Here is a 16,467-nt window from a genome sequence, read left to right on the forward strand (position 1 = left end):
ATTTCTTAAGAAACCAAGCATGTAGTCTGGAAATCTGATGAACAGAAGTAGTAAAGTAAGAACAGGTTGAAAAAGAAGGTAGAGGAAAATAACTAGTTGAACTTGATGTGCATGTGTGTCTCTGTGTGTCTATGTGTGTGTCTCTCAGTGTGTCTAAGTGTGTGTGTGTAATTGGATTTATTATTCTGGAGTTCCAAAGAGAGTTCCAAAGAGAAATGAAAGTAAAATAGAGGTCTAAAATAAAGCACCAAAGAATAACTAAGTTCCACATTAAGTCAGCAGGTGAAGAAGTCAGTCAAAGACACTGAACAGAAGCCAAACGTAGGAGGAAAATCACAAGAGTGTGGTGTCCTACACATTAATAAAAGACAGTGTTATAAAAGGACAATATGATCAACTCTATGTTATATATTCTGTCATCTTGATTCTGAAGAATTGCAATTTGTAGCTCTTTGCTTCAAAACAATTCTCCTGAAAATAGCTCGGCTGGCCTGAATTCACTCACTCCATAGGACCCATATTCAGCCTCTGAAATGATCTGAAAATAGATATCTCTTTAGCTTTTCTTGACTTGATTTATTCCTACTGAAAAGTAAGCAAACAAAATATCAATCTTTCTTTAAGATAAACTTTCTTCAGATAAATTCATGGAAATCCCTTATTATTTCAGTCCAATTCTATCAAGTAAGAACTACCATTTTCCTGGCTTCATGAAAGAGCAAATATCCAAATTAATCAGAAATCACAGCTAATTGAGTGAAGAAGATTAAGGACCAAATTAGAAAATAAAGGATGATATATCAAAGATCTAGTGTATTAATTTTGAATCTAGCTTACTCTTCCTTAGAAACTCCTTCCTAAATACCTAGTTTCTTTTATTACTGATCATTTCAAAAGTTCTTTGGTTCTGATAAATAAATAACATTTATTTTAAATGAGGAAACATTGATTTTTTTAACTATATTAGTTCTTATCTTAAAAGAACTGAACATATATCCTAGTCCAGGTACTACTCTATTTTTCTTCTCTTCTTCACAGCAAAAGTTCCTGAAGACCTTGTATATAGTTTCTATATTTACTTCCTAATTTCAAATTCTCCTCTCAATTTAGACTAGTCAGGATTCTATCTTTAATATTTTATTGAGATTGCTCTCCACAATCAGTATCAAATTAAACAAAAAAAAATATTTTTGCCAGTACTGGGGCTTGAACTCAGGGCCGAGCATTTTCACTGGCTTCTTTTGGCTCAAGACTAGCACTCTACCACTTGAGCCACAGTGCCACTTCCGGCTTTTTCTGTGTATGTGGTGCTACAAAATCGAACCAAGGGCTTCATGCATGCTAGGCCACATTCCCAGCCATTATTTCTATTTTTTATCATAACTTTTCTTCATCATTTGGCCCTAATGCTATATTCTACATGACTCTAAAAACCATTTTTATTCTTCATTCCTGGAAAACACTCGCCTATTTTCCTCTTCCTTACTGGTACTTTTCTAATCAAGCATTTTGCTAATTAATTAGAGCTAGTTTCACAAACTTTTCTGCTCAGATTGGCTTCAAATCACTATCCTCAAGACTTCAGCCTCCTGAATAGCTGGAGTAACAAGTATGAGCCACTGGCAGCAAGCTATATTGATATGTTTTTACTTTATCTTCCCTAACTGTCCAGACTCATTTATCCATTTGTTAATTTGACACCATCAAATGAAACTCAAATAAGCATCTCAAACATAACTTAGCCAAACAGAATTTTTGATTTTCTAACCCAAACCTCCTCATCCCTAATTTTTCCTATCTTCGAAAAAACATCATGATTCATCCTTTCACACTCCACCATACATATCCCAAGTATCAATAGGTCCTACCCATTCTACCTTCAAAACAAAACACAAATGCCATCAACATTTTCCATCTCACTACAATTCCAGCTCAAGCTACCATGGTCTTACTACTTCAAACGTGATCTAAGTTCTCTGTATCAATCTTGGCCTCTACAACCTAGCTCTATATAACAGAATAGCTATACTTTTTTTTCAAATTTTTATTATCAAACTGATGTACAGAGAGGTTACAATTTCATAAGTTAGGCATTGGATACATTTCTTGTACTGTTTGTTACCTTGTCCCTCATACCCCCCTCCCTCCTCCCCCTTTCCCTTCCCCCCCCCCAGGTGTTCAGTTCACTTACACCAAACAGCACTGCAAGCACTGCTCTTGTAGTTGTTTGTCTTTTTTTACCCTTTGTCTCTGAATTTTGGTATTCCCTTTCAATTTCTTACTTTTAATACCAGTATACACTATATTTTAAAAGAAGAAAAACTCACAAATAAGTATTCTTCACTCATGTTTAAACCCTACAATGATATCTGATCACATTTAATAGACTCTAGTCTCTCCTACATCATAGTAATGAGATAAGATACATTATTGCACTTGTTTAAAAATCTAAATTAAATTGGGCACTGGTGGCTCATACCTGTAATCCTAGTTACTCAGGAGGCTGAGATCTGAGAATCAGAAAAGTCCCCATAAGACTCTTAAATCCAACTAACCACTCAAAAACCAGAAGTGGCTCTGTGGCTCAAGTGGTAGAGTGCTAGCCTTGAGGACACAGAGGCTCAAGGTTCCTGAGTTCCCAGGCTCCCAGGCCCTGAGTTCAAGCCCCATAACCACCCCCCTGCATACATACACACAAAATCTAAATTAAAAGTACTGTTTATAACTGTCAACAAAGTTTACAAAAGAAAAGATAATATATAAACACAAAAAGAGGTCTTGGTCATAAGATCAATTATAAATCTCATGTTTTCTAAGAAAAGCAAAGATCAAAATATGTTTTAGTAGAAATGTAAAATATTTCGAGCACAAAAGGCAAATCTTCATAATCTTCAGCTTTCTCATGACTAACTCTTAGTAAAGGCAACCAGAAAAAAAAGTTTTCTTCCAACTTTACTGCAAGAATTTTCAATTATAGCTTGAAACTTATAATTATGTCAAGCATTTCGTGCAAGTAAAGTGTAAAAAGCAGTTGTTTTTACATCACAATTTTGATTTTCTGTACTACATTCCTGGTAACTAGGTTTTTCTAAAAGATGTAACTAAAATTTATTAATCCTGCTCTATTAACACAAATTAAGTCTTCTACATAAGAATGGAAGATAAATATTATTAAAGAGACTAGATAAATAGAAAAAATAAAAGCTTGAAAATATTAATGAAGAAAAATAAATTGAAAACTAACATCTAAGAGATAAGCACACAAACATACTTATGTTGAAATATACTAAAAGAAGGAAAAAACAGACTAAAATGGAAAAGAGATTGCATCCGTAGGGAGGGGGCGATTGCTCTAGAGTTTAATTTTCCAGTTCAGGCACTGTGTAATTAGGTAAGCACAGTGAGAACAATTCTACAAATAATCTTCAAACCAACCTTGAAAAACTCTCTTTCTGCACTGAGTTCCAAACTATACCTCAAAACTTCCAACTGGGTCAAATAATATATACAATCAACTTCCAGACACATATCACAGAAATAAATAGTAGATTATAGTAACAATAATATTCTCTATTTTTTATGTTATCATTTGAAAAAAGTCCACACAAATCTATGCTGATGTTTTTAACAAAAAAACTACATCTTAATCTTAAGATAAGAACTATTATTTATCTTGTATTGTGCTATCTTGAGATGGATGGGACGAATTCATTCTCCAAGATTCTCAAGATTAAAAGTAACCACAATAGGGCTGGGGAGATAGCCTAGTGGCAAGAGTGCCTGCCTCGGATACACGAGGCCCTAGGTTCGATTCCCCAGCACCACATATACAGAAAACGGCCAGAAGCGGCGCTGTGGCTCAAGTGGCAGAGTGCTAGCCTTGAGCGGGAAGAAGCCAAGGACAGTGCTCAGGCCCTAAGTCCAAGGCCCAGGACTGGCCAAAAAAAAAAAGTAACCACAATAAATTAAAACAAAAATACTTCAAAGAATTAAGCACTTCTGTACATATTAAATATTGTGTAGACATAAACATACACATAGAATAAATATACATTTTGAAATTAGATGATTTTATGAACTTTTACAAATAAAAAATACAGTTTTAAATCTCCTGGGCCAGAATTCAAATCTTTTATTGCTACAGCAACTTTCAGATATATGTGTCAGTGAAAACATTCCAGGATCATTTTAAGAAAAACCCTGCTTTATCCACTACGTACCAAATATATTGCTACCAATTCCTCCTAGAAACTAGTCAACAAGGATCTTTTGTATCTGTTTACCATGAAAAGCAAAGAAAACAAACAGTATAAACAAACACAGGACAAAGGTTTAAGTCAACTAAAACACAGAAATACACAAAGAATTTGATATAGCTTAAATTATTTTATGTAATACTGGCAATATTCAATAAAATGACCTGTTTTCAGTGGAGGAGGAAATGACTTGAAAATTTAATCTCAAATCTAGCAGTTCCCAAAGTGAAACCCAGTGACCTCAGCAGGGCTCTCTGTTCCCTTTCAAAGGATCTGGAGAATCAAATCTATATTTCTAATGCTTTTTTTGGTACTCGCTGTTTTGATTCTCATTTGCTTTTGGATGCACACCGCACTTTGCCAGAGGATATAGCAAGTCAAATCAAATAGGCATTTCTATAAAAATTTCTATAAAAATATGGAAAGGCACTTGAAATGTTCCATCATTACAATTTCTAAGAAACAACAGGATATTAGAGATTGCTCTTATAAGAAGTGACCAGTTTTAAGGCATGTTAAAATGTTTTTATGCACATTATGCTTTTATAAAGGAATTAAAGAAGACAAAAGCTACACAAAAAGCAGAGAAAATTGCTACATTCCTTAAATAAGCTCAATTTTAAGAAAAATTAAATAAATTAAAATAACTTGACTAAATTCAAAACTTAAGATAATTGTAACATATAAAAAGTATGAACCCGGCACTGTTTGCTAATGGCTATAATTCTAGCTGCTCAGAGGCTGAGATATGAGGAACATAGTTCGAAGCCAGCCCCAGGCAGAAAAGTTCAAGAGACTCATCTCTAATAAACTACTCAGAAGAAGCCAGAATTGGTGCTGTGGTTCAAATGGTTAGCGGTGCTATCCTTGAGCACAAAGAGCCTCAGGAACAGTGCCCAAGCCCTTGAATTCAACCCCTGGGACCAGCAAAAAAGCATGAAAAAAACAGCATGTGTGGTGGTGAAAATCTATAATCTAAGCACTTAAGTAGCAGAAACAGAAAGATATTGTGAGCTCAAGTCTACTTAGGCTACACAGACAAATAGTCTCAAAAAAAGACAAAGAAGGGCTGGGAATATGGCCTAGTGGCAAGAGAGCTTGCCTCGTATACTTGAAGCCCTAGGTTCGATTCCTCAGCACCACATATATGGGAAACGGCCAGAAGTGGCGCTGTGGCTCAAGTGGCAGAGTGCTAGCCTTGAGCAAAAGGAAGCCAGGGACAGTGCTCAGGCCCTGAGTCCAAGCAGCAGGACTGGCAAAAAAAAAAAAAAAAAAAAAAAAAAGACAAAGAAATAAATATATATATATGTGTGTACATGTAATGATGTAAAAGAAACCATGCCCGTCAGTTAACATTTAATAGAGGGGTATCAAGTTGGACAAGAAATGTACTCACTACCTAAAAATGTATGTAACTATAACCCCTCTGTACTTCACCTTGACAATAAAAATTTATTTATTTATTTAAAAAAACATTTAATAGAAGAGCAAGTGTGCTGAAAATAGTGATAAGCAATTTGATAAAGGTATTCTTCCTAAACAAAAAGATAATCCTTCCTGGTAAAATAAAGGAAGAGTTTACAAGTAGGAACATTTGAGTTAGCCTTTAAAGAAAAAATAAGACTTAGGCAGATAAGCAAGTCACATTCTTGCTTAAGAATCTAGCACTTACAATTTCTCTGCCTGAAATGCCCCTCCTTCCGACACTCACATGACATACTTCTTAACCTCTTTCAAATTTTAATATTAAGGTCTTTTTAAAAATTAACTGCTCTTTACCTCCCCACCCCTCACAAAAAAATAATTCCCTTTCCTCTTATTTTATCATATTTCCTCTTAGCAGTTGTTACTGGAACATCAGAGGTATGAAAACTACATGCTGTACCATTCACATTCAAGTGAATAAGGGCTCCCTAAAGTTTAGTACAATCATGTACACAGGCCCGCACATGTTTCTTGTTTTCCCCAAACTAAAAAGTATTATCTGTGAGGATATTTTACATTTTTCAACATGATACCCTCAGCACTAAGAAATGTCTGATAAACACTCTAAATATTTCTGAGTGACATTTATAGAACAGTATTCTAGGTTAGATGAATAGCATGAGTACTTGCAATTCTAAAATAAATCAGGTTAAACATGTAGCTCAGTGGTAGAGCTTGATGATGTCTTATGTTCAAACTCACCCCTTAAAAGAATCATTATTTGGGCTGGGGATATAGCCTAGCGGCAAGAGTGCCTGCCTCGGATACACGAGGCCCTAGGTTCGATTCCCCAGCCTCACGTATACAGAAAATGGCCAGAAGCGGCGCTGTGGCTCAAGTGGCAGAGTGCTAGCCTTGAGCGGGAAGAAGCCAGGGACAGTGCTCAGGCCCTGAGTCCAAGGCCCAGGACTGGCAAAAAAAAAAAAAAAAAGAATCATTATTTATCTGTTGTGGCCAGACTATTGTTTCTGGAGCCAAAGACAGGAAAGCTTGTAGGAAATTAAGTGAAAAAGGTACAATGATAATCTTTGACTAAGAAAAAGGGGGAAAAAAACTAAGCTGAAATTTTATCTCTAATTTGGGGATTTTAAAAATCACTTCAATATTTCTAAAGTGTCTTACATATCACATTTTCCCCAAAGCTTAGAACACTACAGGTTTAACATTAAGCACAAAAGGGAGAGGGCATTGAAAGTGGCCAGAAACAGGATTTTATCATATCTATACATTAAAATTATGATTCTGGCCAGGTGCAAGTTGCTTATACCTATAATCCCAGCTACTTAGGAGGCTGAGATATAAAGATGTGGTTCAAAGAGAGCCTGGCAGGAAAGTCCGTGAGACTCTTATCTCCAATTAACTACTACCAAAAAGCCTAAAGGAGAGCTGTGGCTCAAGTAGTAAAGCACTAGCCTTAAGCACAAAGGATCAGGGACAGTGCCCAGGACTTGAGTTCAAGCTTCAGGACTAGCACAAAAGTGTGTGTATGTGTGTGTGTGTCTGTCTGTCTGTCTGTCTATATATACCCTGTCTGTCTATGTATCTGTCTGTGTCTGTGTGCATGTGTATGATTCTGGAGACAAAGTAGAACGTGCAGTAAACCAAAGCAGAGAAGCAGAAGGCAAATAAGGAAGCAAGACAAATAATTTCTAAACAAGGGCAGTGGCAACCCCTACTAGAAAGGGAAAGCTGAATACAAGGCACATTGCAAAGACTGAACTGACCAAAAACGTAAGTAAATATAATATGAAAGTCAAGAGGAAGAAGATTAGACAGCAATGCCTAAGAAAATGACAAGGATGATGCTACTGTGAGAACAAATGGGAGAACATAGGGTTCTGAACATTTTAATTTTGAAGTGTTGGTATAAAATGTTTGTAAAGACAATCTGATACATAAAATATCTCAGAACTAGACACCAACACTTAAGAATAACCCAGTTTTGACTATGAAAACTCACCACTACCTGAGAAGTCCTATTTTTAGGCTCTCAGATGTAAACTTAGACTTATTTGTCCAAACTGCAAAAAGTTCAGAAGAAACAATACAGAATTGCAAATCACTTGCTTCCAAGAATGCACCTTTGCCATCTGGTGGCAAAAATGATAAAAAAAATGAGCTTATTCTTATTCAAAAGCTGAAATGATCCCTTATTTGTCATTCTACTTCCCAGTGGCATTTCCATCATTAGATTATAGGGGAAAACTCTCTATTTTCATTTCTGTGATAACTGCTATTTCTTTTTCACTTTTTATTATGGCTTCTAATACATTCAAATTAAGTAACTAGGAAATTATTATTGGATAAAATATAACTTTTGTGTTCTTCAAAACCCTCTCATTCATTCCTCTAATCCACTCATTGAACAATCCAATATATTCTACAGGAAAATTAATTAAACTGCTTATTTTTATTAGATCATTCTTTGGATACATGTATCTGTGGAACAGAACAGAATATACACCCTAATACACAATAATTCAATGGTAGAATTCATACGTAGGCAGTATGTATCTCAACTCTAAAGTCCGAGTTCAACTATGTTATTATACATTATCTTGGATCTTAACTGTATCTTCATAGTTCAGTGTTGTGACAATCTCTCTAAATTTTTTTTATTTAAACTAACACTAATCCCCAAGTGGTTATATATAATTATTCATCATACTTTCATTATGAAGCTGCTATAAAGTTCTTTTCATTCATTTACTCTATTAGTTACAAAACAGCTGAGCAGTAAAAATTGTTTTAGAGAAACACTAAAAATGGATAAACTGAAAAAACAGAGGAGATGCCAGATGCCCTGTGGCTCATGACTGTAATTCTAGCTACTCAGGAGGCTGTGATCTGAGGATTCTGGTTTGGAGCCAGCACAGGCAGGAAAGTCCCATGAGACTCTTATCTCCAATAAACTACCAAAAAAAAAAGTGAAGCTATGGCTCTAGAGATAAAGTGCTAGCCTTGAGCAAAAGAAGCCCAGAAACAGCATTACAGGCTCAGAATTCAAGCCCCAGAACCAACACAAAAGAGGAGGAAGGAGAGAAATATATTGAATAGAGAGATAGTATTTTAATATATAACTACAGTTGTTCATAAGGTCTAGTCTCATTCTTTTCCTAGAGCTATGTCAGACACTCACTAACCTTCTAATTAATCTCTCCTTTGCGATAAACTATTTATCCACTCAATCTTTCAACAACTGTTTAAATTGAGCCACTATCAACTGCAAGGTGCTAAGAATATAGCAATAAAGAAGAAACACACAGCTCTTGCATCACAATATTTGTTTAATTTGTTCAAGTCCTCAATTTGTAGGAAAAAAAATTTCAGTAATATCTAAATGTGTGAAAGTACTCATTTTAAGGTACTTTTTAAAGTTTCGCCACTTACTGGTTAGTAGAGCAACAGCTAATTTTTTTAGATTCACACAAAAAAACTTGGAATTGATAAAAATCACAGTCAAATAAGAAGTAGTAAGGGTGTATATAATCAAAGGATATTATACAAATGCACAAAATGTACAACAAAACTCATTGTACCATTAATATATATTAATAAAAAGGGGGAAAGAATACTCATTTAATCTAGAAGCAATCATATTGCATAGAGTAACATGTTAAATATATCTTCTATATCTTTTGGATTGCTTAAAATAATTATACTAACTTTGAAATGAAATAATACTGATTCTTCACCATTTTTGTTCTTTTGCAGACATGTTCAGTGACTGAGCGCCCTCTAGTGGACATCAGATGTCAACAGAAATTGTACAAGTTATAGTCAAATAGTAAAAATGCATCTTCATTATTTAACACCTTACTGACTAAATATTTCAAAAGAATTGTTTAACAAGTTATTATCAATGGTTTGTCTATACATAAGTCAGTCTGTTTTCTTGAAAGAAGTAACTTGAGTATTTTAAATGTCAATATGTAGATTAAACTGAAGTATACCTTGAATCATTTTCACATTTCTTCATTTAAGAGACCTATAAATATAGTGACAATATGTCTTAGTAAGACAGTCCTAGGTACAATGTAAACTTATAACTACAAACATGTTTTATTATTTAATAACTTTAAAAGATAATTTGTCATGCCAGGTGCCAGTGCCAGTGGCTCAGGCCTGTAATAGCTACTAGGGAGGCAGAGATCTGAGGATCCCAGTCCAAAGCCAGCCCAGCCCAGGCAAGAGTCCGTGACGCTGCAAGTGAATCTGTGGCTCGTGTTTGAGGGCTAGCCTTGAACACAAGAGCTCAAGTACAGTGCCCAGGCCAATTTTAAGACAAAGATTTGTCATACAAGCACATGCACACATGGATAACTTTTGTTTTGGTGCTTACTTTGTATTCTTAAAAAGGGTTTTAGCACTGACTAAACAAGAACATCTCATTATTTATCTTCAAATAATCATTCTGTCAATAAAAGACAAAGATTCTACAGAAAAGACATCAGCCAACTTAAAGACAATGTTATAGCTTTCATTAATTCACTATGCACTAAGTATTCATATGCACTAAGTATTTGTTGAATAAGCATAATTCACCAAAAGTGGTACCAACTTAACTGTCCAAATAAAGCCCTGAAAATATGAATAAACTCTTGAAAGGAAGATTTAAAACAACTACCTTAAAATAATCCTATCAGCTACAAGGAAACACAAAGAAATGATTCTCTGAAAAACAGATTTTTAAAACTCAGACAAAAAAAATCATTGAGCAGAAAAATACTCTAAGTAAATTTTTAAATACCAGAGAAGCCATAGAGGAGTAGAAGAATAAGGCAGGCATAATAATTAGTGAGCTCAAAGACAGGCTATTTCAAAATACAAAGGTAAAGGAGAAAAACCAATGAAAACTGCTCACAGGATTTTACAATATTGAAAAAACAAATTATTAAGCTATAGGGTTCAAGAAGAACTTGAGAAGAAAACAAATTCAAAGTAACAATAAAACAACTCAAATATAAAAGATACAAATATCAAGCCAGGTACCGCTGGATCATGTCTGTAATCCTAGCTACTCAGGAGGCTGAGATCTGAGGATCATGGTTCAAGGCCAGCTGGGACAACAAAGTCTATGAGAGGCTTATCACCAATAAGGTACTCAGAAAAGGCCAGAAGTGGCACCTTGGTTCAAATGGTATAGTGCTAGCATTGAAACAGAGAAGCTCAGGGACAGTGCCTAGGCCTCGAGTTCAAGTTCTAGGACCAGCATAAAAAAAGGAAGGAAGAATGGGAGGGAGGGAGGGAGGGAGGGAGGGAGGGAGGGAGGGAGGGAGGGAGGGAGGGAGGGAGGGATGGAGGGAGGGATCAAAAGTCACCAGTCAGATTCGACTCACCCAGTCTCCCTAAACTATATCAAAATCAATGTCTCAAAGGTGAATAATGAATAGATTCTTGAGATAGCAAGAAAAAAAATAAGATAAAAAGGTGTCTCATCATCTGAAGCAGACTCCTAAATAGAAACCTCACAGTACAGTAGAGAAGACATGAATTTTATAATACTAAAAGGAAAAATTACCAACCAAGAATAGTGTACTCAAAAAAAGTATCCCTTAAAAATAATAGGCATTCACAGACTAAAGAAAGGAGAAAACACCTCTACATAAGAACTGTCCAACAAAAAATATAAAAGAGACTCAAACTGAAAGAGGCAAACTGAAAGGTAACAAGGACATCAGAAAGTATACAACTCCCTGGTAAGAGCAACTATTCAAACAAAATCAGAATGTTCTAATATTGTAAGCATGCAGCATAAGCCATTCATATCCTTAATATTAAGACTAAAGACCAAAATGGGTAAAAATAATAACTACACTAGTATGCTAAGAGATGAGTGGTAAAGATCTAAAATAGAACATCAAAAATCTAAAATGTGGGTCAGAATGGAATCCACATAAAGAATTTTTTACTAACACTTTTTTTGTCTTTTTTCCTGTCATGACTATAATGCCATCTACTCAAGAGGTAAAGATCTGGAGGATCATAATTTGAGATCAGCCCAAGCAAAACATTAGCAAGACCTTTCCTAACAAGCAAGTTGGACATAGTGGTCCATGCCTGCAAGCTTAACTATCTGTGAGGCAGAATTGGCATTTGTAGTCTAGACCAACCATGGTCAAAAACATGAAACCATATCTGAAAAAAATAAGTAAAATAAAAAGTGCTGGGTATAGTTGTAGAGTAGTTGGCTAGAAAGTACAAGGCTTGAATACAAACCCCAGGACCACCAAAAAAATAAAATAAAATAAAATCATATTGTAGACTACATACAGAGGATACCATTTTCACTCTGTCCTTTTGAAGCAGTCTCCCTATGTATTCCAGACTGGCTTCATTGATCCTCCTGTCTTATCCTAGGATTATAAACATGTACTATCATGCCTGGCTCTCACTTATCAATTTAAATAAATAAAAGAGGGAGAGGAAGAGAAGGGAGGGCTGAAGAGACAGAGAGATAGAAGGAGGGAGGGGAAAATAGTGGTAATAAGACCTTACTTATCAATAATTACCTGAAATGTAAATAGATTAAATTCTCTGATTGAAAGACAGACTACTTGAACAGATTAAAAAATAAGATCCAACTATATGTTGCTCACAATAAACTCATTTTGTTTATTTCTCTTATTCAGAAATAGCAGATATATTTCTACTTTTAAAAAATACAGTCATATCTTTGTAGAAAAACACTAACCTATGCTCATAATGTAATTCTAATAAAAACCACTTTAAAAAAAGTCAGAGGCCCAACACCATCTGATTTTAACAGTATACATCAGCAGTTATCAAAACAATGTGGTACTGACATGAAGACCCATCTATTGGATGGGATGAAATGGGATGGGATGGGATGGGATGGGATGGAAAGACTGTGTATATGGACCCATTCAAATGTTGACAACTCATTTTGGACAAAAAGCAAAGGCAAATCATTAAGAAAACAATAATATTTCTAACAAACAGACCAATAAATGTCCAGATGCCCCCCACAAAATATAAGCTTACTTTTTATAAATTTTTGAAAATAGGATAAATGTAAAACCTAAAATAATGCTACTTTTAAGAGAAAATACAGAATATGTTTTGACTATAATTTTTAAGATAAAACTGTTTTAGGAAGGAATCAGAATATATCATCTCTCAGATTCTTAGGGCAAGTAATAATCCCTTTGAAAAAACACAAAAAGTACAAAAAGCAATAGTGAGTTATACACCACCAAAACAAAATTTATCTTCATCAAAAGACAGTTAAGAAACTGTTTAATCAAATATATTTTGAGAAACTGCAAAACAAACTTTTTGCAGTGTATATAAGTTAAAAGGAATGTAAAGCACTCAGTAATTTAAAGTAATCCTAAAGCACAAAAGGACTTTTTAAAAAATGCACAGCTCAAGAAAAATATGAATTGCTACTAAACACAAGAATGTCCTCTCTTTATTTGAGAAGTGCAACTCAAAACTAAAGTGAGAGCTGCTGGGCACTGGTAGCCCTCACCTATAAATCCTAGCTACTCTGGAGAATGAGACCTAAGAATGGAAGTTTGAAGCCAGTCAGGGACAACAAAACCATAACACTCCTATTGTTTACAAAAACAAAAAAAACAGGCTGGGAATGTGGCTTAGTGATAGAGTGCTTGCCTAGCATGCATGAAGTCCTGGTTTCAATTCCTCAGTACCACATAAATAGAAAAGGCCAGAAGTGGCACTGTGGCTCAAGTGGTACAGTGCTGGCCATGAGCAAAAGCTCGGAGACAGTGCCCAGTCCCTGAGTTCAAGCCTCAGGACTGGCAAAACAGAAAAACAAAACAAAAACAGCAAAAGGTAGAACCCAAGACATGAGCAGAAAAATGGAAGAGTACAAAGCCTCCAGTACTGCTCAAGAGAGGGGGGAGAGGGGAAAACTACAATGACATACTTCCACTAGGAAGATTTTAGTTAAAAAAAAAAAAATGGTACCCATTTAATTTCTTTAATGTGGAAAGGTGTTTCATAATGCTCCCACATCAAACATAACCTCACATAGCTCAACCCTTAAACATCACATTCAGTATATGATGTACAATGTACAGACATTAACATTACATTGGAGCAACTCATTGTTGCCTAAACATTCTACATGTATTTACTTTCTGTTTGAAATGAAGATTAATAATAATCCATTTACCTAATGATTAAACAAAATGTTTACCTGTCTGAAGCTATGTCACTGGCAATTTGGTGCTTCATTTCTGACCCATTTTTGATAGAATTCTGTCTTGTGAGCCCATGAGATCGACTTTTCTCCACTGCAGGTACAGATAAGTCACCTGAAGGTCCCTGGAACTGGGCCTGCTCATGTAGTTTTGCTTTCTTCTCCTGAGGTGCCTCCTCATTTCTCTGTCCTCGAAGAATCTTTTGATCAGATTGCTGTGGTGTATTAGATCCACTATTATAAAACCATGCTCCTGATTTAGTGAGGATTTCTTGTTGTTTTCGGCACAAATTACATACCCACATAACCTGCAAAAGAAAACATGGTAAAAAGAAATTATTCTCTCCAAAAGTTAGAAACACACAAAAAGAGAAACAGCAATTCAAGCCAACACAAAAATTATATGGTTATCCTACTGAAGTTAAGCAAGTAACTACTACAAATTAAATATGTATCATTTCTTTTAATTTTGTCAGAGTAATTATAATGAAATAAGCAATACTGAACAGAAATAGTATAGACTCAAATTACTAGTTTATTTGTATTACCAGATGTTTATTTGTATTCTTTATATTTACTTAATTACATATTTAATAGAGTACACAGAAAAATGAATTTTGAAGCTAGAGGACTTAATTTAAATACTAACTCCCAGACTCCTTGCTAAAGATTGCAAAGTGAGCTTGCTAAAGAACTTAGTCTCAGAAATCTATAGAAATTAGTTTCCTTAAAAAGGTGTTGTTAAGGGCTGGGGATATGGCCTAGTGGCAAGAGTGCTTGCCTCGTATACATGAGGCCCTGGGTTCAATTCCCCAGCACCACATATACAGAAAACGCCCAGAAGTGGTGCTGTGACTCAAGTGGCAGAGTGCTAGCCTTGAGCAAAAAGAAGCCAGGGACAGTGCTCAGGCCGAGTCCAAGCCCCAGGACTGGCCAAAAAAAAAAAAAAAATGTTGTTAAAATACTGATACTTGTTTTTCTGTACGATTTTAAAAATTAGAAACAATTTATATTAAAATGTCTGCTACATAACAGACTTCCAATAAATCAGTTATCAGTATTAAGGTCATCTTCTATCACCAATAACATTATATGCTGCTTGAAGGGACTTTCATTTCATTTACATAGTTTCTAATGCTTAAAATTAAGCTAAAAACATTATCTCAGTAAAAATCTATTAATTGCTCATAATTTATAGTAATCCATTTGTTTTCTTAATGTGGTTTAAAATATCATAAAATTTACCATCAACCACTTTTAGGTGCACTCTTTAGTTAAGTACTTTTACAGTGTTGCAAAATACATCTAAAAACTCTTTTAAAACTAAAACTGTACACCCATTGAACAGCAATGGCCTATTTCCCCTTTCTGAACCCCTGGTAATAACCATTCTATATATTTACTATAAATATATTCCATATATATGATTTTTAACATATACATTTTGATATTCCAGTAATGTAAGTAAACTACTATGTGTACAATCAGAAAACTCTTTAATCCTTTCTGAAATTTTTTTTCTAATTCATCAGAAGAGAAATTCAAAAGAAAAGTTGAGCTCCTATTGCAAGTGATTTTGGATGTTATGTTAATGTGAAATATTATCCTTGTACAGTTCTCCATATTGCTAAATATTATATCATATCTAAATAAATTAAAATAAATTATATCAATATAGGTATTTCTAGTAAAAGAAACCTTCTGTCTGGTAATTAAGAATGTAACAGCAATGAACCTATAGTCCAACCCCTAGCATTCAACATGGTGTGTTCAGCTGAAACACAGATGATTTTGTAAAAATATCATTTAAACATTTTGCTTAATGTTCCATTATACCAATATCATGTTTGTGTAATTCCTAACATACAATACAGTTCATTTTTTTAACATTTTGTTCTTTCTTTGAATTGTATTAACCTCCAACTAAATGTGAAGCTCTCTGAGGACAAGGATTATATTATCTGCTAGCATAGTAAGATCGTATAAATCACAGAATTATATCTTTACAGAATCAATACCTTCTAACTTGCTAACTTGAATTCACTTGAAGTTCTTCACTGAGAAATTACACAGTTGATATTATAACAGCAAAGTTTATCTTGTCAATTCCAAAAAAATGACAGACATCAATAATAACTATGTGCCTATATGCCTGTTTTATAAATAGAACATATGTTAATGTAAAAATAGCCTATCTTGTTCAAATGTTTTAAAAGAATACCTCCATAGTAGAAATTCCTTTTATTATGACTAAATTTTAAAAACATAAATACAAATGCATCTTATGTATCAATAGTATCAGAAGTCAAATTTCTTTTATATGATGATCAAAAGATGACTGGTTTTGATATCATCTATGACATACATATTGCAGGCCTCTTTTAAAGTGAAAGACACACTAGATACAGAGCTACAAAAGAATTGTAAAACAAACATGAATTGTAACTTTGTTTTAAGCAGATTACTTTGCATATTGCAGTGATAAATTATGCCAGATGATTCTAAAATATAAATATATCTGGAATAAGTCATACT

General features: G+C 34.4%; 1 protein-coding gene across 21 annotated transcripts in view; it reads right to left on the reverse strand.

Moving 5' to 3' along the window:
- The window catches only part of Rims2 (regulating synaptic membrane exocytosis 2), a 380,757-nt gene that overhangs the window by 255,070 nt on the left and 109,220 nt on the right, over positions 1-16,467 (reverse strand). For all 21 annotated transcript variants that reach the window (XM_048358539.1, XM_048358538.1, XM_048358540.1 and 18 more), the window contains one exon: positions 13,930-14,240. In XM_048358539.1, coding sequence (XP_048214496.1) covers positions 13,930-14,240 — 311 coding nt within the window. The remainder of the gene's footprint in view (positions 1-13,929; positions 14,241-16,467) is intronic.

This window comes from Perognathus longimembris, chromosome 12 (assembly GCF_023159225.1).
Source record: "Perognathus longimembris pacificus isolate PPM17 chromosome 12, ASM2315922v1, whole genome shotgun sequence".
Lineage (NCBI taxonomy): Eukaryota > Metazoa > Chordata > Mammalia > Rodentia > Heteromyidae > Perognathus > Perognathus longimembris.